The following is a 23,805-nucleotide window of genomic DNA, read 5'->3' on the forward strand; positions in this document are numbered from 1 at the left end:
AGAGTTTAAGTGACAACAGGATTATTAAACCTTCCTCCATTGATTTAAACCCGCGAAGCATTAGTCATAGTTTAAACGACATTGGGATTAGCAAAACTATTTCTGCAGATTTCAACCCGTCAGTACATAGCTTTGATCACAGTTTAAATTATATCAAGATTTGTAAAACTTCATCTCTCGATATGAATCTGTCGAGCACAGATCATGCCATGAATCAGTCCATTATGTGCCATGAACTGTTTGACACTTCAGATCACTCAAGTGTGTCCATTATTCCCCACATGAATGCAAGTAATATTGGAACTGTAAGTGGGAGCAGTAATATGTCTCCTTCTAAAAACTTTCTCCACATGAACTTAACTGGAAGTAGTATTGGAACTGTATGTATGGGCAATAATATATCATCTTCTGAAAGCTCTCTCCATATGAGTGTTGCTAGTATGAAAAGTAATATTGGAACTGTAGATATGGGCAGTAATAGCACTTCTAAAAGCCCTCTTTACATTGGCTCAGTAAATATGGGAAGTAATATTGGAACTGTAGATAAAAACATTAATGTATCTACTCCTGCAGTCTGTCAGCCTCCAATACCTTTATCATCAGTGAAGCATTACTCAGAAAATACTGTTCTAAGCTTTTCTAGTATGGCAGGTATTGTTGGAACTAGAGATATGGGTAGTAACAGTAATATTTCTTCCTCAAAAAGCTCTCTACTCCAGAAAACAGTATCCTTAGCTCCACATTACTCTGAAAATAATAATACCATGAATCCTGGTAGACTTGGCTCTGTATCAGGTATTGACAGGAGAGAAAAATCAAAACAGGGCACATGCACAGACTTCTTTGATATTGGAAGCAAGTATGCCCCTTCGTATATCGACACTTTATGTGAGAGCGATGTGGGAAGAACCAGCGATGATATAGTTAGTAAGAGCTATCTGGACTCGTCTCTTGATACTAGTAACAAGGTTGTAGTGCTTGGGGTGGATAATCAGGAGAGATCTGGCAATGAAATAGTAACTCTAAACTATAAGGAGTCATCTCTAGATAGTAGTAACAGAGTAGTAGAGCTTGGGAGGGTTAATCAGGAGAGAACTAGCAATGAAATAGTAACTAAGAAGTATTTGCACTCATCTCTGGATAGTGGCAAGAAGGTAGTAGTGTCTGGAGTGGAGAATCAGAAGAAGTATGACAGTCTTCTGGATGCTGTTAAGAGTGAGGCATCCCAAGAAGCTGAGGCAAGTAGTGTGTTGAACACTGAACTAAACCATGATGCTGAGGTGAACAAAACACCTTCAGCAATCAGCATCTCACCCAGGAGGAGAAAAAAGATTGCCAAAAAATGGGATGACTTTAATTACTATGAGGAGGATGGTAAAGATGGTGATGACAGTGAGAGTAGCCCAACCTTGGCCATTTTGCAACAGTGTCTGAGCTTGAATGTTGCAAGGAAGAGGCGTGCGATTACCTGCGTCACCTGCAAGAGGGAGTTCAGCACCAAGAGGGAGTTTTTGAAGCACTCCTGTCAACAAAATAAGAAACAACGGAGGATGGGGAAGGTGGTGTATACGTGTAAGGGATGCCAGGTTAACTTCCCAATCAGGAGGGACTACATCAAACACATCGACACCTGCTATAAGAACATCCCTGTCACCTGTAGCATCTGTCAGGTGAGAACTATCATGTAACTGTCTGGTAGTGTGAATCATCATTATCATCCTCATTACTGTCATCATCATCATCATCTAGACCTTTCTTCCCATTGGGATGAAGAATGTGAACCACATCTGTTTAAAAAACTATCAAATTATATATGCAGATGGTTAGGGCAGTGAGGTACAGTTTATGGCCATAGATAGAGACAGACAGACAGACAGACAGAGAGATAAACTTAGGCTTATTGGTTAAACACATTGATGAAATTCTTCATAGTTCGCACACCTCACCATGGGAAGGACCCTGGACCAACCCTGGTGAGGTGCTGCGTTCCACCAGGGGGCACCGGATCCCTGTTTAGTGTCCGTACTGTACTATACCTGTAGGATGGCCACACAGAACCAGTTGCTTACTTGTATTTAATGGATCCATTCAGTCAGACAGACTGGGGTTAACTGACAACAACAACAGCCATCCATACTCCACAGGTGAAGCTGCCCAGTGCTGCCTACCTGCCCCGCCATCTTAACTCCTATCACAAGGGATCAGCATTAATTAAAAAGGTTAGAGTGCTCATGATACAGTTTTTCTTTTTTGATAGGTAAAAGTTTTCCATATACAAGACCTCAGTGACAGCTGAGTGCAGAGTGTGTGAGGGTGAATGTTAAGGGAAAGGGTGTGAGAGGCAAACCGAAAAAGACCTGAGATGAAGTCATGCAGTGTGACCTGAGGGATAAGGGACTGAATAGGGAGGCTGCTAGGATTGAACAGGTGGCAAAGGCTGACACATGCAAGCTTGTCAGACCCATTATAGATGAAACAAAAAGATGTTATAGGTGTCATAGTGCTTCTTACCATCTGTTTCATATATATATTTATTTTGCATGGTACATTTAACATCCTCTTGTATGTATCATTTTAATATCGACATACTTTGCATCAGTAACATACAAGAGGATACTGAGGTGTAATGTGCAGAATTAATCACAAAGGAAGAGCTGTTAAGAAATATACAGAGCCTTTTTGAATACAACTCACAGTCTGTCTTTGTTGCAGGTCCTTTCTGTAGCACTTCTTTGGTACAATCACTGCATTTTATTGTTAATCTCTTGTTAGTTCAGCATTCAGGATGAAGAGAGGGCAGTTTTAATTCAAGTTAGAGTAAAAAGAGTAAACATTAAGTAGGTTAGCTTAAAATGAAGGTGTACTGTATAATTATGCTGTGTTGATGCTGTGGTGACAGAGTAGTTAGCCTAGCTGCCTGTGAAACAGCTGGCTTGCCAGCAACAGAGCTTGAATCCTGGTGCAGGCAGCTGGCATCAGTAGACTCGGGTGTGCATCCAGCCTTTGTGGATTGGTAGGTAAAATAAGTGGGGTAACACTGGGGAGAGGCTCAGAGGCCTAAGTAATGGATATGAACACTGCAACTACAAAGGTCTCATGGTGTGTGCTCCCATCTTTACCTTTACATGTTGTGTTTGTGTTTGTGCAGAACAGTCTGTGTGATCAGTGTGGCCGTGGGTTCAGTCGTAAGGAGTCCCTGGAGCGTCACCAGGCCATGGCGCATGGTGTGACCTATGGCAGTCACCAATGCCCTCAGTGTGGCCGTACCTTCCCTCACACCGCCATACTCGCAGAACATCTAAGGTGAATACTGTACACCAAAGATCTTACTTCTATAATTTATTTTGTCAAGATGGGATTTCATCATCATCACAGAGTCTACTGAGGAAACCCATACACTGAGTCTCATAACAAATGAATTTTCAACTGTATGTAAAATTTTAGGGCCATCTCTGCTAGGTGAAGACAAACTGAATATACAAGGACACAGGTCATGCCATCCTTCAACTCACAGAGCACACCGAGGATACCCATGCGCCGAGTGCCCCACCAAACGGGTGTTCAGCTGTATGTCAAACCTCCTCCTCCACCGCCGCACTCACCACCCCAATTCCACCACTCCATCCGCTCGGCAGGCCATCTCCCACCCCTTCCGCTGTCAGCCCTGCAACAAGAAGTGGAAATATCATGCAAGCTATACCTACCATATGCGCAAGGTGTGGAGTTAGGTTTTTGTCTTTGTTCACATCATCGTCTTCAGTCTTATCATTATCATCTATATCATCGTCAGTATTCTTTGTTTTGATTTTATTTTTATTTTTTCTCCTCTGCCACCTCCTTCTCATCAGCATTATCATCATCTGTCTCTGGGATCAGGCTGCCCTCCCTCCAACTCACACCACCTCCATATGTACCACCACTTGTCAGCCTCATCTTTGATCTCTAACCCCACTTCAGTTGCATCCATTTCCCTAACCATTCCACTCACTTCTTAAATGTGGCATTCATTATATTTTCAGTTCCACAGTGGAGAAAGGACAAATGAAGAGGTGCACAGATGTGGTGACTGCAAACTGCCACTGGCCTCTCGTAAAGCCCTGGACAAACATGCCCAGCTGTGTTCATCGTCTGCTCGGAAGAATAGTGGACAGGCAGCCACCTCATCCTCCTCTGTCAACCCCACACTTAGGTTAGTAGTTTCATCTTGTTTTGCTATCTTTTTCTATCTATCCACCTATCTGTTGATTTGTTTATCTATCTGTCTGTCTGTATCACAAGATGCCGTAATCCCATAAGTTGTGGCCACTAATGAATTGTCTCCATGTCACCGTGTCTTCTGCTATGTGGCTGCCTTTTCTGCAACTCAACATCCTCTCTCCTATATCTCTTAACCACATCCCTCCATCTTATCCTTGGTCTCCTTCTCCTCCACCCTCCACCTCACTCACACATAATCTGCTAGTCAGTATCTCAGTCTCCATCCTCTGTCCATGGCCAGACCATCCTAAAGTATTCAGTTCATAGAATATCATAACCATAATCATCTCTGAAATGACTAGCTTTGAAAAGATTACTCTACTTTTTTCACGGTGATGATGATGATGATGATTGTCATTACTATTATTATTATTATTATTACAGTATTATTATTATTTTCAGAAGTGGCAGAAAAAGCAGTCGATCCCTGTCTGCTGAGTCTGAGGCGGAAAAATCAACAGAGAAGACTGGCTTACCAACTGCACCACTCACGGCCAGAACAGGTGCAGTGGAATCATATACTGTACTGTACATGCTCTGGTTATTTGAACCTGGCTTAAATATTTCTTCATGTCTATGCCATCTGGACCCTACCTTACCCCATCCTTAGGTGGGAAATAGTATTGAATGATGATGATGAAAATGATGATAGTCTCTCTTTCTGTTAGGTTTTTCCTTGCTCTCCAAACCCTACCTCATCCCATCTTTAGGTGGGGAAAGAGTTGTGAATAATGATGATGATGCTGATTGATGATGATGATGATGTTGAGACATAAATAAAGACAAATTTTAATCTCATTTTTTCTTCTTCACAGGCAGTCGAAGCAGCAGAAGACAGACTATGACAAGAGAGACAGGGACTGGGAAATCGGGTAGGATACAGGATCCAGTTCCTCGTGGCTCAGAGGCAAAGGAAATGAGCGAGATTAGTGAGATTAGGGAGATTGAGCAGGTTCCTCTCATCCCAGAACCCCTCACCTCCTCCTCATCTGCCTCCCCCTCCCTCTTTCCCCCTTCCTTCAACCATCATCAGGCTGCTCTCCCCCCAGCGAGTGAGATTGTCCTTGAGGCTTTGGATGATCTGAGCGGAGATTGTCAGTTTGTTATTTTGGTTGAGGATTGTTTGACTGAGGAGAAGTGAGAACAGCATCATCATCATCATCATTATTAACATCATCTTTGTCATCATCATCATCATCAGTGTCATAATTAGTAGCATCTTTGTCATCATCATCATCATTAATAACAGCATCTTCATCAGCAGCAGCAGCAGCAGCATTATTATTAATAGCATCTTTGTCGTTACCATCATCATCAGCATCATCAATCATCATCATTAATAGCATCATTGTCATTGCCATCATCATCATCAATCATCATCATTAATAGCATCTTTGTCATTACCATCACCATCATCATCATCATCAGTCATCATCATTAATAGCATCATTGTCATTACCATCATCATCACCATCTCTTTTCCAGCCTAAAGATGGATTGAGGTAGGATGTAGGAGCAGGGAAAGTACAAAATTGTGAGAACTATCAACAGCATGCCAGATTAAATGTCGCTGTCCAATTCTTTAATGCAAGAGTTATCCAGTTTTCTCACTCCTTACTTTTCATCTTGGAGCTAAAATTGATTTATTAAGTTAGAAGTGGAGACAGAGAATGATTCAGCAGCCTCCTTGTCCCTTGTGCAAACCAGAGCCTGAGTAGATTAAGTTGGTTTGAATATGTGGAGAGGATGGAGGATGACAGTTGTATGCAGAAGGTGAAATGTGAATGACAGGGGTAGGATTGCGAGAGGTAGACTTCTAACTACCTGGGATAAGGGACTGAATAGGGAGGCTGCCAGAGATTGAGGAGCATGGAGAACTGCCATTAGGTGACGTAGCCCATTGAATGCAAGCATGTTGGAGCCTTTATAAATGGTAGGGAAATGATCATAAGTGCATTGGCCATATTTCAGATTACCCTAGGGGCCACAGTAACAAAAACAATGTAAGCTTGTTGGAAATTGATCGGATGGAGGTGGAAGGAGAGTATGTGAATTATGTACAACAAGGTCTGTGTGATTTGTGAGAGTTTATAATAAAGTGATTTATATTTTGTTACATGGTTTCATTCCATAACCTCTTCACAAAATGTCTATCTGTTTGTCTATTTACCCGCGTGTCTATCTGCCTATCAGTCTATCTATGTATCTGTCTGCCTGTATCTATCTATCTATCTCTCTTGTCAGTCTACTTATAAATGCCTTAAATATGAAATATCCCCATGTCACCCTGTCCAACCTCAGGCTGCCCTCTTCCCATTTCTCACCACTCTCTCATATACTACACCTCAACCCTCCATCTCATCCTGTCTCCTCCCTCCTCCCTATCTCACTTCTGTTCACTCCCAGTCAGTCTCTCATTCTCATCTCTCCACATGGGCAAATCATCTCAGCAGAAGTAATAGTAGTTATAGTTGTGCAGTAGTAGCAGTTGTTGTGTGGTAGTAGTGGTAGTGGTAACTGCTATTGTTGTTGTTGTTGTGCAGTGGTAGTAGTAGTAGTTGTGGCCCAAGGTTCAATGAAACGCATAGGAGGCTTCGTGACATCTCTTCCATAGCGATTTATTCTGGATGATGCAACTTAGTAGTCCTATGGCATAGTATGTTGTCAGTGGAGCCTATATTGATGCTGAAAGTACACGAATAACATACACAAGAATGATAAATTGTAATAGGCAAAATAAATCGCTAAAAGAAATATGCTACAATAGAAATAATAGCGAGGGACGGGCGGTGTTTAGTAGGACATCAACTGCTTACAGTGATGGGTTGACGGATTTCAGTGTTCTGTGCTGCAAATTAACTCCAGAGAAGCATGTAGGCTTCAAAATTGACAAAAACGTGGTAGATTTGAGGTAAGTGTGTATATGTGAAGTTTAGATATATTACTGGGTAGTGTTATTGCTGTTTGGTTTCAGTATATGCGCCAGATAGGTGGGTTCATTGTTCAGGTGAAAGGTAACGGGTTGAAAGTAGTGTGATCGTATATGACAGAACTACGTCCCATTTTAGTCGATTGCCTGTTATTTAATGGCAGAATAAGCTAATGTTATAGTTCGTTAATTTTACTGAGTATTCTAAGTAAATGGCTGGTTTTAGCACTTGATTTAGCATCCAGTTCATGGAAACCAGCAGCTGTACCATGGCCAGCCTCAAACGTAGGGATTTCTTTGAGAGGAAGAATGACGTCCCTTTGTGTGTGTGTGTGTGTGTGTGTGTGTGTGTGTGTGTGTGTGATTATCCCCTCCAGTCTGATGATGCCTTTTTCTGAGTTATCCCTGCTACTGCCAGACAGTTGCACTCAGTTTAGTACAGACTTATAGTAGTGAAGGAGTTAATTAAGGCTTTATCCAACACCTCCAGTTTCCAAAGCCTCTCTGACACTGAATAAATATTGTCTGGTGGTTTACTGTTCCTACTGTAACTTAGCCTAAAACAACCGTCTTTCTTCAAATACTGAGTTGTAACAATAGATTAACACTAGAATATGATGCTAACAATAGAATATGATGCTAACAATAGATTAACAATAGAATATGATGCCAACAATAGATTAACACTAGAATATGATGATAACAATAGATTAACACTAGAATATGATGCCAACAATAGATTAACACTAGAATATAGATAAACACTAGACTGTGATGCTAAGAAAAGATAAACACTAGACTGTGATACTATCAATAGATTAGCACTAGAATATGATGCAATACAGTGGTCATTTCACCATATCTTGATGCAGATTTTTGTCTGTTTACATTTAATTTCACATACATCAGTGGTGTAATAAATACTTTGGGTGTGTATCCTTTCCGTAACACTTCTTTGTGACTAGCTGCATATTCTAGCGTTTCATGTTACAACTCAGTATTCAGGATGGAGGGATGGCAGTTTTAGGCCAGGTTAAAGTGAAAATGGTAGTCATGAAGAAGTGCTGTGTAAAGGGTGTAGACCCATAGAATAATCTCTCCCACTGAGCTATGTGAAGTGAGCTGCAAAAGGATGAAAGTCTGGACTAAGTTAGGGTAAAAACAGAATAGCAATATTATGACAAAAAAAAGTCACCGAATTGAAGGGGTTAATGACAAAAAGAACATAAAAATGAAAGCATAAAATAAGGCTGTAGATAGATAGATAGATAGATAGGGATAAAATGAGGACTCTGTGTATTTTTGTCAGGGTTTGTCAGCATGGATTTCCTGCCCGTGATGCGTGACCAGGTGGTGTGCCCATCTCACAGAAGGAGGAGAAATAGGTATGCTTTGCTAGTATCTATTAAATTGTTTTTACTATATCTATCAATCTATCTGTCTATTGCCAGACGCCTTAATCCCATAAGGGGTGGCCACAAACAAATCGCCTCCATGTTGCCCTGTCCCCCGCCATTTCACTGCCCTGCTCCCAGCTCACACCCTTCTCTTTCATATACCTCTCCACTCCATCCCTCCACCTCATCCTTGGCCTCCCCCTCTATCTATCTATCTATCTATTGCCAGACGCCTCAATCCCGTTTGGGGTGGCCACAAACAAATCGCCTCCAAGTCGCCCTGTCCCCCGCCATTTCACTCCCCTGCTCCCAGCTCACACCCCCCTCTCTCATATACCTCTCCACCCCATCTCTCCATCTCATCCTCGGCCTCCCCCTCCCTCTTTCCCCCTCCACCTCACTCACATACACTCTCTTCGTCAGTCTTTGACCCTCCATCCTCTCCACATGGCCAAACCACCTCAGTGTGTTCCTCATAACGCTTCCTATCACATCCACATCCACACCACAACGCTCCTTTATATCCTCATTCGTCAGCCTGTCTCTCCATGTGACTCCACAGGCTCCTCTTAAATAACTCATTTCCACGGCTCTCACTCTTGACTTGTGTCCTTCCAACAACGTCCAAGCTTCACTTCCGTACGTTAGAGTTGGTATCACAATACTGTCATGTAGTAACTTTTTCACTTCCATGCTCACTACCCTGTTTCTTATCACTGCTTTCAAAGAACCAGCAACCTTTCTTCCCTGCTGTACCCTTTCAAGCACTTCACCCTCCAAACCTCCATCCTTACTCATCACACTACCCAAGTACTTAAACGTACTCACATTTTCCAATTCCTCACCATCCAACCTCGCTGTACATTCACTGACTTCACCTCTCTCAAAGACCATCACTTTACTCTTCCCTACATTCACCTTTAGATTCCGTTTCTTATACACTCTCTCAAACTCATCCACCAAGCCTTGCAGCTCCCCTTCGTCTTCACTCAACAACACGGTATCATCTGCAAACAACAGTACAGGGAGTTTCCAAACACTATCCTCTCTCACCAGGGCCACTCCAACATCCACTACCCTACCTTGTACCTCTTTTATTACCCCATCCATGTACAGATTGAACAACCATGGAGACATGACACATCCCTGTTTCAAACCAACTTTCAAAGAGAAAAATTCACTTAGTTCACCATCCACACGCACTGCAGCCTTCGCACCATCGTACATACTCTTCACAGCATTCAACAACTTCCCATCTATTCCATATATTCTTAACACTTTCCACAATCCTAGTCTATCCACCCTGTCATATGCTTTCTCCAAATCCATGAAAGCCGCATACAACTTCTTTCCCTTCTCTAGAAACTTTTCCACTAAAGATCTGAGAATGAATATCTGATCTACACAACCTCTTCCCTTCCTAAAGCCTCCCTGTTCTTCTCCAACTAATTTCTCTGTTCTTTCTCTAACTCTGTCAATAAGTATCCTACCATACACTTTTCCTATTATACTAAGAAGACAAATGCCCCTATGATTACCACACACTTCTTTTTCCCCTTTTCCTTTGTACAAGGGAATAATTATACCTGACTTCCAATCCTCCGGGACTCTACCTTCCTCCCAGGCCAATCTGCACATCTTCCTCATCCATTCTACTACTATCTCTCCCCCATGCTTCAGCATTTCACCACGCTCTCCATCAATTCCTGGGGTTTTCCCAGATTTAACTTTCTTCATTGCTTCCACAACTTCTATCCTACTGATTTCTTCCTGTCTTCTCACCTCCCTCCTTCTTCCAGCCATTCCCCAGCCACTTATACTCGCATTACTTCCATCCTCCACGTTCAACAATTCCTTAAAGTGTTCTCTCCATCTGCTCACTTTTTCTCCCTTTTCCACTAGTAACCTACCATTTTTATCTTTCACTCCCCTGCTAACTTCACTTCCACCCTGTCTTACTCTTTTCACCTCTTTCCAGAACGTTTTCTTACAGTCCCTCCACTTTACACTCAAATTCCTTCCAAATTCCTCATCCACTCTCTTCTTACTCTCTCTTACTAATCTTTTCACCTCTCTCTTTCTTTCTACATATAACTCTCTCTTCCGCCTCTCAACTTCTTCTACGCCCCTATTTCTCATCCATTCATTGTATGCTTTCTTCTTCTGTGCCACAGCCCGTTTCACCTCTTCAGTCCACCACGCTGTTCCTTGCACCCCCCTCCGTCTTCTCTTCCTTCCACACACCACATCACATGCCGCGCATATTTCTTCTGTAAATATTCTACACACACCTTCCACGTCCCCCATCTGCTCCAACTCATATTTGCCCAATCGTTCCTCCACTTCTCTCTTATACTCTGCCTTTTTCTCATCCTCTTGTAACCTTTCCACTCTCCTTGCAACTACTCCTTCCTCTCGTCCCCCTCTATCATTGTATATAATTAAGATATATCAGTATAATATGCCTACTGTCACAAGAGAAATAGGTATGCTGTGCTGCTGTCTGTCTGTCTGGTAATTTTTCCCTGTATCAGTGTACTGGTATATCATTAAAAATGTATCATTGTAATGTTCTGTAACATATTGTGTGCTGTCACAGAAAGAGGAGAAATAGATATACCGTACTGTATTACTGTTTATGTCTTAATTTTTCACTGAAGTGTACCGGTATTTTAACTTTCTCTGCCAGTGTGTGTGTGTGTGTGTGTGTGTGTGTGTGTGTGTGTGTGTGTGTGTGTGTGCACAGATCATTTAACTGTCCTGATATGTACAGAATCGTGAGAGCGTTGGCCACTGCCTGCATGGCAGTGTCAGTATGTTTGTGGCTGTTGGCTCCGCTGGTGTTCCGAGCTTCACCCTCCATACAGCGCTTCTTCATCTTCCTCAACACAGGTCTGAATATGTCTTTTTTTATGCGTCTCTTGATTTTTTTTTTTTTTTTTTTTTTTTTTTTTTTTGTGTGTGTAAAAAAAAAAAAGGCAGATTGATGATGATGATGATGGTGAAGGTGTATACTATGTAGTGCTAATAACTGGTTCACTTTGTATGTCAGTTGATGATGGTGTGGAGTTAAGTCGGCCGGAGGACCTGGGACTGCCTGGCACGCGCACCTTCCACCTCACCACTGGCCATGGCATCACAGTCGGACTTTGGTTAGTTCCCTGCCCCTCACCTGGCTGTCACATAATATCCAATCCCATATCATTGACTTTGAGGCATTAGGAGAAATGTACTTTGAGATGATCAGGCTTTGTGGGGAAAATGGGTAATGAGAGAGTGACAATGAGAGTGTATATGAGTGAGGTGGAAGGGGAAGAGGGAGAGGGGGAGACCAAGGATGAGATGGAGGGTTGCAATGAAAAGGTATGTCTAGCTTTGTGAGATTAACTAGGAGAGTGTATATGAGTGAGGTGGAAGGGAAGAAGGGGAGGGGAAAAGCAAGGATGAGATGGAGGGTTGGGTGAGGTTGATGTCACTGGCTGATCTTCCCACCATGCTGTCACTCTTTCTCATACACACAAGGACAAAAGTTAGTCTAATATTTCACTTTTCTGTCTTTCTTCTGCTGGCTAATATTCCCATCCTGCAGTCATTCACTCTCTTTTACACAAGGACCTAAGGTAGCCCAGTGTTTGACCTTTTCTGCTGTCCTTTGCTTGCTAATATTCCTACCCTGCTATCACTCACTCTGGTATGCTTGGAGATAAATATTCACCCAATACTTCACCTCTTCGGCTTTGCACATCCTTTCCCCTTAACAAGCACATTCATGCCCAATAACAAACACATCTTTTCCCCATTACAGGCATATCCTTCCTGAGTCTCTAGTGCATTCGGCCCCAGAGGAGAAGCCTGCGGAGAGGGATGCGTGGTTTGAGGCCAGCCTGGCGGATTTCCGACCTATCGTACTCTACCTTCATGGGAACAAGGGGTCACGGGGCCAGCCACATAGAGTTGATATGTATGCCATGCTTCGCCGACAGGACTACCACGTGGTTACCTTTGATTATAGAGGTGAGAGAAAGAGAGAGAGAGGTGATTTTGGTCTGTGTTGTGGCCGGTACAGGAGTCTTCACGGCCCCTCATCTTTACCTTTATATTTTGATTATTATTCCATGAAGTAAAGGGGATGTGAGTTGGAGAGAGGCAGCCTGATGGAGGAGGACAGAGTGACTTTGAAGCATTTTGTTTATGGCCACCCCTTACAGGATCAAGATGTGTGGCTATAGGTAGATAGATAAGTAGACAGACATTACCTTTTTTGGTCTCCACACATACAGTATTTGTTTCTTTTCTCTCTCTCTCTCTCTTTCTCTCTCTTCCAAACACTATTCAATTTGTTGTGATTCCTTTATTTCTTCACTAGTACAATTAAAAACAGGTACAATTGTTTCTCAGACATATCCCCATGAGCCTTTTCTGTTTTTTGTTTTTTTTGGATTTAGGCTTTTAAAAGGGATTTATGAGGTTATAGGTCAAACTACACAGTCACACAAATTTTGGAATCCTGTGTTTTTGTATATTAATTAAATCATCATGTTGATTTACACAGAAGTATGTCACTGTACTGTAGCTGTGTGGAACCTGTCTGGGATTTCCTTGGCAATGGTACAGTATCTGTCTATCTATCTATAGCCCGATGTCCTAATCCCGCAAAGGGTGGCCACAGACAAAACGCCTCCAAGTCACTGTCACCTACCATTTGACTGCCATCCCCCCAGCTTGCTCCCCCCTCCCTGATATATTTCATCATTCATTCATTGCCAGACGCCATGTATCCCAGATGGGGTGGCCAAGGGCTTAGAGTTAATTGTTTTACGGGGAGGGGCACTAATCCTCCACCAACCCCACTTGACACGTAGGGATGCCAACAGCATCTGGTGTTCCCAGGCGGTCACCCATCCAAGTACTACCCAGACCCAATATCATTCTTTAAAATGCTGTTTACATTGTCATCTTACCTGCAGGATATGGCGACTCCTCACATGTAATTCCAAGTGAGGCAGGGCTGGTGGCGGACACGAAGGCAATATTTACGTACCTTCGTGAAAGGGCAGGCCGATCCCCAGTCATCATGTGGGGACACTCGCTGGGCACTGGGTAAGCTGATGGATTGAGTGTCTTTGTTGTGAGTAATTGTTATATATATTTTTGGATAAGACCAAGCGAGGCAGGACTGACACCCAGTGGTTAAGTGATACAGTAAGCTCATCATTCACAGGACTCAATTTTGCTGGCTTCATCTCCCCCCCCCCCACAAGTGAGATACATAGGTAGATGGATGGATTTTTTTTCCTTTTTTTAAATGCAAGGAAGAAGGAACCAAAGGCCAGGAGCCCACAAACCGTTCCTTCCAAGAAAAAACAAAAACGAAACAAAAGAGAGCCAAATTCAAGATCCATTCATTTCGAGATAATTGTGCTTGAATGATACTTGTTTTCTCCCTGTACAGAGTGTCATGTCATGCTGCCAGTGACCTGTGTCGTGACCTCAAATGCCCTCATGCACTTGTTCTTGAGGCTCCCTTCAGTAACATACAGGATGAGGTCAGGCTTAACCCACTCTCACAGGTATGATGTATTGTCCTCACATATATTACATGTGTTCACTCTAGACGGTTTAATATGGGAAAGATCCACCACACTTTCAGTTTACTTGATGGCAGGATGTAGTCAGATTGGAGGTTTGATTTGACTGGTAACCAAGGAGATGATAATTTTAGGCCAAGTTTAAGTAAAAGAAATATAACAATGAAAGTGGTGCTAGAGTAAGAATAGTAGAGTAAAAAAAAAGCTACAAGAGTAAAACAAGTTCTTCATATTCTAGTGCACTACTGTTGCAAGTCAGCTTTATGATGGAGGGATGGCAATTTTAGGCCAAGTTAGAGTGAGAAGAATTATGTAATAACAAAGCAAGCCTGTACCAGTAAGCCTCACTTCATCCACAGGCCTTCTACTACATTCCATACTTTGACTGGGCGTTTGTAGAGCCCATGAAAAGCATTGATGCCGAGTTCCGGAGCGACACACACATCAAGAATGTCGACTGTCCGATTCTTATGCTGCATGCACAGGATGACCATGTGGTGCCCATTCAGCTGGCCAGGAAGGTGAGGTAGTTAGGTAGATGGAGGGAGATGGAGGTACTGTATGTAGATTTGTGGACAGATGGAGATTTACAGTCTCATATGAATGTGTAGTGCTATAATAGTCTCTGCTGTAAGTATCCTAATACATTTCCCCGCCCACACACCCCTACCACCCCACGTCCTGCCCTGCCGACACCCCTCCACAGCTAGAGAAAGCTGGTCGTGAGGGTAGGTCTCCAGGTGCCGGCCCCATCAAGTTTGTGGAATTCGATGCCTCTTTGGGTCTAGGTCACAGTAGCATCTACCATGCACCACAACTCCCAGCGATTGTCAGGTAAAAATGCCTATCTGTCTGTCTATATATGTATATGTCTGCTTATTTATCTGTCTGTCTGTCTGTTTGTCTATCTGTCTGTCTGTCTCTGTCTATCACATTAATATCCACCATGCACTTCATCCCACATCTGTCTGTGAACCTTTGTTAAATTCATTCCAAGTATCCATTTATGCAGTGCAATATGTTATCCTAGTGCCTTTAACTGTTGCTCTGAAGTTAATTACGTTCATTGTCAGCCTTAAAATATTTTAATCCCACACTGAACTTCACTCATTCAGGCTGTGACCATACCAAGTAGTTGCTGTGTGGGTGGGTGTGGGCAGGAGTTCAGAATCTTTGTAACCCATTAAATTTCGCACCCATCCCTTCCAGCATATATAGTACTGTTCTTTATATGTTCATTCTTCCCTTTCAGCTATGTTGCACAATACCATACACATATCTAATCAGTTTTTCTGTGCTTTTTCCAGGGAGTTTGTGAGGAAGGTAAGTAAAAGTAATGTTGGCTTCTAATATGCATAGTAGTGAACAGTATTAACGGCTTCATAGATGGTGATGAAGGGGAGGTATTTGCAATGGTACGTACAGGTCACAGTAACCAGTAACACTCAACATATTGACATATTAACTTTAAATTGATGTGTTGACATTATTCTGGCTGTTACCACATGATTTAATTCAGCTTAGGAGACACACATGTACTTTTATTTTATTTATTTGTGTTTTAAAGAAGATGAAACAGAGGAAGGAAAGGCAGATTAACTAAAAAAAAAAAAATTAAATATGAAAACCATTTTAAACACCACCATTTGAAAACATCTCTCCTAAGCTGAATAAAAAGCCTGTGTAGATAGCAGAAATGAACAGTAAAATATATCATTACAGTGAAGGAAGTATGCTCTTTTCACTGTAACTTGGCCTATAATTGTCGTCTCTCCATCTTGAATGACCAGTTGTCATGAAAATTAATGCTAGAATATGATGCTAGTCAGGAACAAGTGCTGTGGAAAGGATGTAGAGCTGTAACATTGTCTTTTTCTGCCACTGACATACTGTACGTGAAATAAGCTGTAAACGAATGAAAATTGGGCCAAGTTAAGGTGAAAAGAGCATATGAAAGACAGTGTTGTAGTGAAAGGATTATTATTAACATTCCTGTGCATTTGCTTGATGAGATATATACTGTGTTAACTATGAGTGTTTCACTGTTGTTGATTCTGAAATATATATACAGTACACATGTTTTATATATACACTTGTTATATGTATACATGTTTTATTATATGTATAGTGTTCCCAGTAGTGTATTGTTTTTATCTTAAGCTCTTCCCTCCAATGACTTTTCTGTTTTTAAAGCTTATTCTTGCTACTTCCAGATTTTTAGGACATTTCACATACTTTACAAGAAGCTTCATGGAGCAGTTTTCAATGCACCAGAATTTAAACCAAGAATATGGGGGCTAGAACAAGTAATTTTGGACACGTGGCACCTTCAGAGTTTGTCCATTGAGTGTCTTCTGTTACCTTTAAAACGATACTCTGTTATGAAACTCTGAAGGCACCATGGGTAGAAAAATGCATTGATTAACTTCCATTTTCTTGATTTATTGATTGTGGCACATTCATCGTTACTCCATAATAGCCTCATATCCCTTCAGTTCAGATGTTTCTCCTCAGCTGGGTAAAATTGCATGGATGCAGCAAGAATAAAATGAACAAGACACATCATTGGGTGGAGTGAGGTTAAAATCCATTGGGTGTACTCTTTGCAGGCTTCATCGAGTGATGTGGTGACACACCATCGGATAAAGGTTCACTCTAGTATCATATAGAGGTTGGTGATGAGGAGGCTTATATTCTAGGTGCCATAGGGGATTTCATGCCACTGTAGATTATCCATTGTGACAAGTGAAAAGGTTGGATAGGAGAGACACACAGGTTAGGGCTTGAGTTCTTTATTTTCTTTAATGTTTCAGCGTAAGACATGAATTCTTCTAGTGTTTCAGGTTACATAGAACCCATCTTCAGACTTACTGAAGATGAAGCCTGTGTGGCCTGAAAGGTTAGTGAAAATAAAGAATTCAGGCTCTAACCTGTGTGTGTCTCCAACCTAACCTTTCCATTTCACACCACTTTTTCCTGATTAGTTTATTTTCATATTACACCTTAACTTGATGCTGACAAGGAGCCTACATGTGATGGCACGTTCTCCTGGGTGGACAAAGTGTGACATTAACCCAGGAGTCAAACCACCTCATAATTCCCTGCCCCTCGCCATGGGAAGCACCCTGGTCCGACCATGGTGACGTGCTGTCTACTACCAGGGGTGCCATATCCTTATGTGGTGTATGTATTGTACTGTACCTGTAGGACGGCCCCACAGAAGCATTTACTTGCCTGTGGTTGATAAGTCTGCTTGGCCAGACAGACCTGGGTTAAGCAGCAACAATAACAACTCCTTAATGTTCCCCTCTATTCTATTAATTTATGTTGTTTTAAAATGGATGGATGGATGGTTAATACCGACATACTTAGCATCAGTAACATACAAGAGGAAATTGAGGTGTAATGTGCAGAATAAATCGCTAAGGAAGAAGTGCTGGGAAATCTCCAGAGCCACTTAAAATGTGACCCTAATATATTCTCATTGTTCACTAGTTTTATATGCACTGTGGTGCTGGAGAGGGATGCTTTCATGTGGTGGCACTGATACAACAGTGGCTATTCTCCCTGGCTATACAAATGTCCCTCAACTCCTTTCCTATCCCCCCAAAAAGGGATGGTGGACTGCGGAAGGTTAATGTCAGCCGTAGTCCACCATGTTCATGTTTCAGTTGAACCTGGGGCCACAAAAACAACAACAGTGTTAGAATTATTATTGCCGTTATCAGTATTGTTAGTATTAGTACTACTGTTATATATTTAGGTACACATAGAATACTTAATTTTACTATTATACCTTGTTGTATATGGTGTCACAACAGATATTGATGAGGAAATTTGAAAAAGCATCTCCCTCACATGAACAGTGTACTCATTAAAAGCACTTTTCCCTTTCTCCTGGTAATTTAATTCAGCATAGGATAGAATTTTTGAACTCAAGGGGTAAGGTATAACACTAATAAACCCCTTGAGTACAAAAAGCCATTCCTAAGTTGAATGAAGTAATTTGCAGGCAACAGGAAAAGACTAAAGACCTCACTCAGATTTATGAAGTTAGCAGTGTTTGCCTATTTATAATTGTGTAGATGACTGTAACATTTATAAGTGTACAATACTGTAGCATCAAGTGTAAGTTAATTTATATATATGTTTAAGTATTTAGTAGTGGAAGATATATGTATGTTTATGTAGAGTGAGTAGAGGATTTGTTTTGTTGATCTCTATATGATACCGTACCCTTTTTACTCTGACTTGGCCTAAAATTGCCATCTCTCCATCTTGAATGCTGAGTTGCAACAATAGATTAGTACAGAGTAACCTTAGAATATGGTGCTAGTCACAAAGAAGTGCTGTGAAAAGGATGTAGAGCTGTAGCATTGTCTTATTTTGCGATGAAGTACAGTACGTGAAATAAGCCACACAAGGACATAATCCTGGGCCAAGTTAAGGTGAAAGGACTAAAGATAAGCCATACCCAAAGGTTTGTTGTTATAGCACACGATGAAGCCGCCAATGCATGCAGAAATATAGTTACATAATATTCAGCAGAGAAATTTTACTGGTGCAAATTATTTATGTGACTTTTTACAACAAATACTAAGCTTAAAGGATGTTCCAGAGTTATAGGTTGTATTATGTTTAGTATAGTGTTTTTTTTTTTTTTTTCCATCTAATACTGTGTTGCCCCATGAGGAATGTAGGAGCAGTATAGTATTCAGAGTATAATTACTGTAATAGGTTTGGTATATTGTTCATAAAATTTATATTTTGGGGAGTATAATCTATGGAGGGATGTTTAGGGTGGTTTGTATATAACACGTCTCATTTTACCATGCGTCAATCCTGTATGATACACTCCAAGCATTTTATTCAGTATTGATGGTGGTTGTTAGTGACAAAGTGGTGACATGTGAAGGTATATGGTTTGTAGGGTGACTGCTAGGCTTCAGGTAAAGGACAGTTAAGCTTATGCCCAGGGGTGGAAAAAAAAATGATAAAATAAAATAAATAGCTGAGTGATTTGTGTTGCATGGCCAACTCAGTCAGTGTTATCAGTGTCTATCCTGCATCATTTATTCATTCTTATTCCCACTGCCACACTCACCCACACCAGCAGCCTGAGCTGTCCCCACAACACATAAGATACCACTAGGAGAGTTTCTAGTGGAACGTTATATACAGATAATTTATTGTTCTCTGATTTGACATACATATACAGCATTACTCTCTCAGAGAAATATATAGTTTGTATTGTATTCAGTACGTATGTTGGATGTTGTTGTCTATGTTTGTCCTTGTTAAAACTCAGTGGTATTTAATGTAAGTATATTATTTGTGTATTTTAATTAGGGGCTATGTGCTAGTTTTCCCCGTCTCTGGACCCTACCTCACCCCATCCTTTAGCTGGGAAAAGAGGTTGGATGTTGATGATAATGATTATGATGATGATGGAAAAGAGGTTGCATATTGATGATGATGATGATGGGAAAAGAGGTTCGACGTTGATGATGATGATGATGATGGACTGTCAGCCATAATGAAAGGTATAAGAAAATATCCAGACCCAAGGTCACATCTTGTGAGGTGTAGGGTCCAGAGATAAGGCTACTGTGGTTGGAACTTCTAACTGCTAAGCTACAGTGCTGAATGACACAATGGTTTATACAGTACATTCCATATTTATTAAGTTGTTGTTCTCGTTGGACTCTGGTCTGTTGGGCTGAGCAGACCCGTCAACTACAAGTGAGCAACCAGTTCTGTGGGGCCATCCTACACGTACAGTCTAGTACATCTGTAGGGATCCAGCGTCCCCTTGTGATAGACAGCACCTCACCAGGGTCGGACCAGCATCCTTCCCATGACAAGGTGCAGAGTAACATGAGCAGATTTGGCTGTCGGATGGACGTGGCAGCTACATCGCCCCATCTAGGGTACACAGCGCCACTGAGTGTAATTTCCTTGCCAGTGTCCAATCGAAGGAGATAATATGAACACTGAATTATAGTCTTTATTATGGGTTGAGAAGAATTCCATTATTGTTTTTGTCTCAGGTGTTTTGGAAATTACTGTTTTTCATAATTGGGACTTTCGTTAATGAAACTGTAATGGCTGTGGGTATATTTATGAACTCGTTGAATTACAGTGCTATCATCATCATTATTATCCACACTTTTATTCTGTTAGATGGGAAACAAATATAATGATGATAGTGATGATTATGGTGATGATGTCTGTTAAAGTTCATATCATCATCATCCAAAGCTTTTACTCTTAGATGAATACAAAGATCTGATTGATGATGATGATGACTTCTGTGTAAGTTAAGGCAATATCAGCTGCTAAAATGAACAAACTAGCTCTTTTTTTGAGTACCAGAACTGTGTTAAAATACCTGTACATTGTGTGGCTGTGGTAGGTTGGCTAGGTTTTAACAGTATATATGTATTTAACCAGAATTCCTGTGTTTACAAAGTGCAGTATTTAATAACCATGTGTAATTTATCGTCCCTTGTACGTCGGGGAACCAGGAGCCGTTCATGTCATTTCTCTCTCATCGGTTTTAGGGTCTTATTGTGAGACACATAGGAGGTTTGTAGCACCTGTTTCTTACTGATTTATTTTCCCCATTGCATCTTAACACTCTCTTTTATGTTATTTATTTCATCTTAACATCAGCATAGTTTGCACCAGTACCATGCAAGTGGATATTGAGGTGTAATTTGCTGAATAAATCACTGTGGAAGAGGTGTTACAGAATCAGAATCATTATGACCCATTGTCCTTTGTGATTCCTGGGTTTTATTTAATTAGATTGTTGATATCCGTGAAACAATTGACTCATGTTGATTTCTTTTATGGGGCAGCTCAAAGCCTTAAAAGATATGTAAATAAATTTGGTAAAGCTGAATTTTTATGTGGGTTGATATGCCTCTCCATGTTTGTGGCCTCGTGTACACATTCTAAGTGATTTTCTTTCAGTTCAGGTCTGTCGCAGTTTCAAGCAAGTGTTGGGATGGAATTATTTGCCTTTAGCACTTCGTTTAACTTCAGGTCTATAGAAGACATAAGTCTGGTCTCCATATGTCAATCTTGTCACTTCATACACATGCACTTATTCCAAAGGTCTCCACACACAACCTCACCCCACATCTCCCTTAGTCTGTCTCTGAGCTTTCGTCCCTCCATATCCACCTCTGTGACCCTCCTCATTAGTCACCTTCCCCCTCCCTTTCAACATGCCACTCTCCCTGCAAAGAAAAAGTCTGGTCCTACAGCAAACCAGATACAATATAGTCTGATATAATAGCTTGGTAGCCATTTTTAAACAAGGTTTGGGTTTTGAATGGTGAGGGGATGAGTGTGTGGCCAGTTTAATTGGTTTGACTTTTGCTAGTTCTTCTTGGCAGTTCTCTCTCTCTCTTTCTCTCTCTCGATGATGATGAAGAAAAAATGAGAAGAGATTAAGGTTAAAAGAAACTCTGGCTCACTTTTGCTTTGCTTTAATACAAACGCCACTGCATCCATATATACACAAATCAAGGATTGCCTGTCTATACCTGATCAACAAGCTTAAATTTGGTTTCCTGTGGCTCAGTGAGGACATGGAAGTAGGTCTTGTAGATGGGGATGTTCAAATCCTTGAGGTCGCTGGAGAATCTTTGCATAATGTAGTGGTCCCAATTGGGGTTGACCTTCTCCGTCGTCATCATGACACGACCGTGATACATGGCATAGAGGGTGTGATTCCTCCCTATGCCCACCTGAAAATGTCACATAATATTTATTTACTGGGTGCAGTGTACTGGGTTTCACATTTCCGACGAACCTCAGGCTGTAGCTACTACTACGGTACTACTAATACTGTACTGTATCCTACTTCAGTTACTTTTAGGGGGAAATTACCTCTTTAAGAAAACACAGAGGGACTACTGTACTCACATTAAGGCCGGGAAGATAATCTAGCCCCAGCTGCCTGACGAGGAGTGTTCCCTGGGTCACGTACTGGCCATCTCTCCTCAGAACACCTCGGTGCTTCCCTCTTGGACGACCCTTCCTGTTACGACTGCTTCCCCCGGCTTTCTTACTCGCATTTCTCGCACACGTCAACCAGCTCTGTGCATTACCTGAAAGCATACGTGGTGTCAGGATTCCTGCTGCCTTAATCGTGTGTGAAAGGCGTCATGCCTCTTGGTTTGGTATTTTTGGCATTTTCTTACCTTTACACTTGAAACTTCCTCCGCTACTAGTGAAATCCAACCTCTAATCTAACTATACCTGGCTATAATCTGAGCAGAAAAGAAGTATAACAACTACTTCAAATATTAAATCCACTTACTCGGCAATAATGATCTCCCAGCACCTCCGACCCAGCCGAGCATCTGTCCCAAAATTGATGTCATTCTGTCACTCCAGCCAATATAACCGATTTCTTGGGGCACTAGGCTCTCCTGAGTACCCCTGAGAGCCTTCTGTCCAGAGAAATGTGAACAGAATTTTGGTATATAGGACAAAATTACTGGCCGACGCTTACGAAAATATCAAGGTCGTCTGCCCGTCATGCTAAACTCCACCCGGGGAAATGCGCGGGAACGTTCTTCGTACGGTCTGTTTGTTTTCCCATATCTACTTTAATATACCCAGACTTGGCCTAAAATTGCCATATTGAGTTGTAACAATAGCCTGACGCAAAAATTTAGTGCCGGTCACGAAGAGGTACTATGGAAAGGATATGCAGTCGTAATATTGTCTTGTTCTGTCTCTGAGTTACGTGATCTAAGCAACAATAGGACGAAAATCTGGGTCAACTGGGAATTGAATGAGTTTTGAAGTAGGAACGAGTCTCTGGGTACAATAATCGGTTTGTTTTCACTTTCACCATTTCTTGGATAACCTGCCAATTCATGGGTGAATTAATTGTCTGCACCTGACAGAACTGGGCAACTCCCTTAACTGTAATAGCTTGTGGATTGATGGAATTCTACGGTGGTTGTAGTTTTTCATCAGTATGTGATCCCGGCAGACTGGAGGCTGTATTTGACCCCCTCCTGCAGTCCACCAGCCATCTTTCAAGAGATAGGAGTGTTCACATCATCAGGCAACGGAGACGACCAGCTCTGTTTAGTGCCACAGCGCAAAGGTGCCCCTCTCCAGCACCCCGAAATTCGATGAGCCTTTGAGATAGGACTTGGGTACTAAAGCAGTCATGTTTGCAATAAAGTGTTATCTCCCATCTGATTACAGTCTTTTATAGTTGTAGTAGTGGATGTTGTTGTGGTTGTAGAAGGCTAATCTGAATTTGAAGCCAGTGTACTGCAGGCTGTATCCCCCTTCATCTTTCTTTTGAAGGGTAGGGAAGGAACGGGGATGTCTTTATAACCAGGAAGCGATCTGGTTCTATCAGTGGCACCGCGTGAAGGCGTCACTGTCCCATTACTATGATGAAACTAATGTATTGTCAAGCAAAACAAAATCTTGGTTCACATCCTCCTCCTTTATCATGATCATCAGAGAAAGGCAGAGAAAGCACATTTGAAGTCGATGAAAATTAAGAAAATTGTTTGTGAAGGTAAATTAATGGGACATAAGTGGTTTAGGACCAAATGTAATAGCAGTGAAAGGAATAGTAATCAAGAGA

The 23,805-nt window shown here is 41.6% G+C and overlaps 3 protein-coding genes across 3 annotated transcripts; 2 read left to right on the plus strand and 1 right to left on the minus strand.

Moving 5' to 3' along the window:
• Positions 1-182: 182 nt before the first annotated feature.
• Positions 183-6,165, plus strand: LOC145399333 (uncharacterized). The gene is made up of 8 exons (XM_080271989.1): positions 183-305; positions 720-1,670; positions 2,145-2,219; positions 3,149-3,303; positions 3,515-3,716; positions 4,020-4,189; positions 4,660-4,760; positions 5,073-6,165. Exons 1-8 carry the CDS (start codon positions 183-185, stop codon positions 5,396-5,398), a joined length of 2,103 nt encoding a protein of 700 aa, XP_080128115.1. The 3' UTR covers positions 5,399-6,165.
• A 907-nt stretch (positions 6,166-7,072) lies between these two features.
• LOC145399202 (lysophosphatidylserine lipase ABHD12-like) lies at positions 7,073-16,894 on the plus strand. Its single transcript, XM_080271893.1, has 11 exons — positions 7,073-7,168; positions 8,496-8,571; positions 11,357-11,475; positions 11,636-11,735; positions 12,389-12,597; positions 13,551-13,683; positions 14,036-14,153; positions 14,531-14,692; positions 14,878-15,005; positions 15,479-15,494; positions 16,781-16,894. Exons 2-11 carry the CDS (start codon positions 8,507-8,509, stop codon positions 16,838-16,840), a joined length of 1,110 nt encoding a protein of 369 aa, XP_080128019.1. The 5' UTR covers positions 7,073-7,168; positions 8,496-8,506; the 3' UTR covers positions 16,841-16,894.
• Positions 16,895-21,661: 4,767 nt separating this feature from the next.
• mRpL27 (mitochondrial ribosomal protein L27) lies at positions 21,662-22,730 on the minus strand. The gene is made up of 3 exons (XM_080271894.1): positions 22,507-22,730; positions 22,110-22,294; positions 21,662-21,931 (listed from the first exon to the last, which is right to left on the minus strand). Exons 1-3 carry the CDS (start codon positions 22,568-22,570, stop codon positions 21,722-21,724), a joined length of 459 nt encoding a protein of 152 aa, XP_080128020.1. The 5' UTR covers positions 22,571-22,730; the 3' UTR covers positions 21,662-21,721.
• Between the last annotated feature and the right edge of the window lie 1,075 nt (positions 22,731-23,805).

The sequence above is a fragment of the Coenobita brevimanus genome, chromosome 48 (genome assembly GCF_032717465.1).
Source record: "Coenobita brevimanus isolate Jiangsu-jjx chromosome 48, ASM3271746v2, whole genome shotgun sequence".
NCBI classification, from domain to species: domain Eukaryota; kingdom Metazoa; phylum Arthropoda; class Malacostraca; order Decapoda; family Coenobitidae; genus Coenobita; species Coenobita brevimanus.

What these genes read in the sequence shown, in the direction of transcription:
- LOC145399333 (XM_080271989.1), top strand. Translation starts at nt 183, where the DNA reads ATGAATCTGTCGAGCACAGATCATGCCATGAATCAGTCCATTATGTGC. An exon ending in TCACCTGTAGCATCTGTCAG is followed by an intron (nt 1,671 to 2,144) that starts GTGAGAACTATC and finishes CATACTCCACAG; the next exon opens with GTGAAGCTGCCCAGTGCTGC. An exon ending in TCTGTCAACCCCACACTTAG is followed by an intron (nt 4,190 to 4,659) that starts GTTAGTAGTTTC and finishes TATTATTTTCAG; the next exon opens with AAGTGGCAGAAAAAGCAGTC.
- LOC145399202 (XM_080271893.1), top strand. Translation starts at nt 8,507, where the DNA reads ATGGATTTCCTGCCCGTGATGCGTGACCAGGTGGTGTGCCCATCTCAC. An exon ending in GGCATCACAGTCGGACTTTG is followed by an intron (nt 11,736 to 12,388) that starts GTTAGTTCCCTG and finishes TCCCCATTACAG; the next exon opens with GCATATCCTTCCTGAGTCTC. An exon ending in CCATTCAGCTGGCCAGGAAG is followed by an intron (nt 14,693 to 14,877) that starts GTGAGGTAGTTA and finishes ACCCCTCCACAG; the next exon opens with CTAGAGAAAGCTGGTCGTGA.
- mRpL27 (XM_080271894.1), bottom strand. Translation starts at nt 22,570, where the DNA reads ATGACATCAATTTTGGGACAGATGCTCGGCTGGGTCGGAGGTGCTGGG. An exon ending in TGGGAGATCATTATTGCCGA is followed by an intron (nt 22,295 to 22,506) that starts GTAAGTGGATTT and finishes GTATGCTTTCAG; the next exon opens with GTAATGCACAGAGCTGGTTG. An exon ending in ATTATCTTCCCGGCCTTAAT is followed by an intron (nt 21,932 to 22,109) that starts GTGAGTACAGTA and finishes TGACATTTTCAG; the next exon opens with GTGGGCATAGGGAGGAATCA.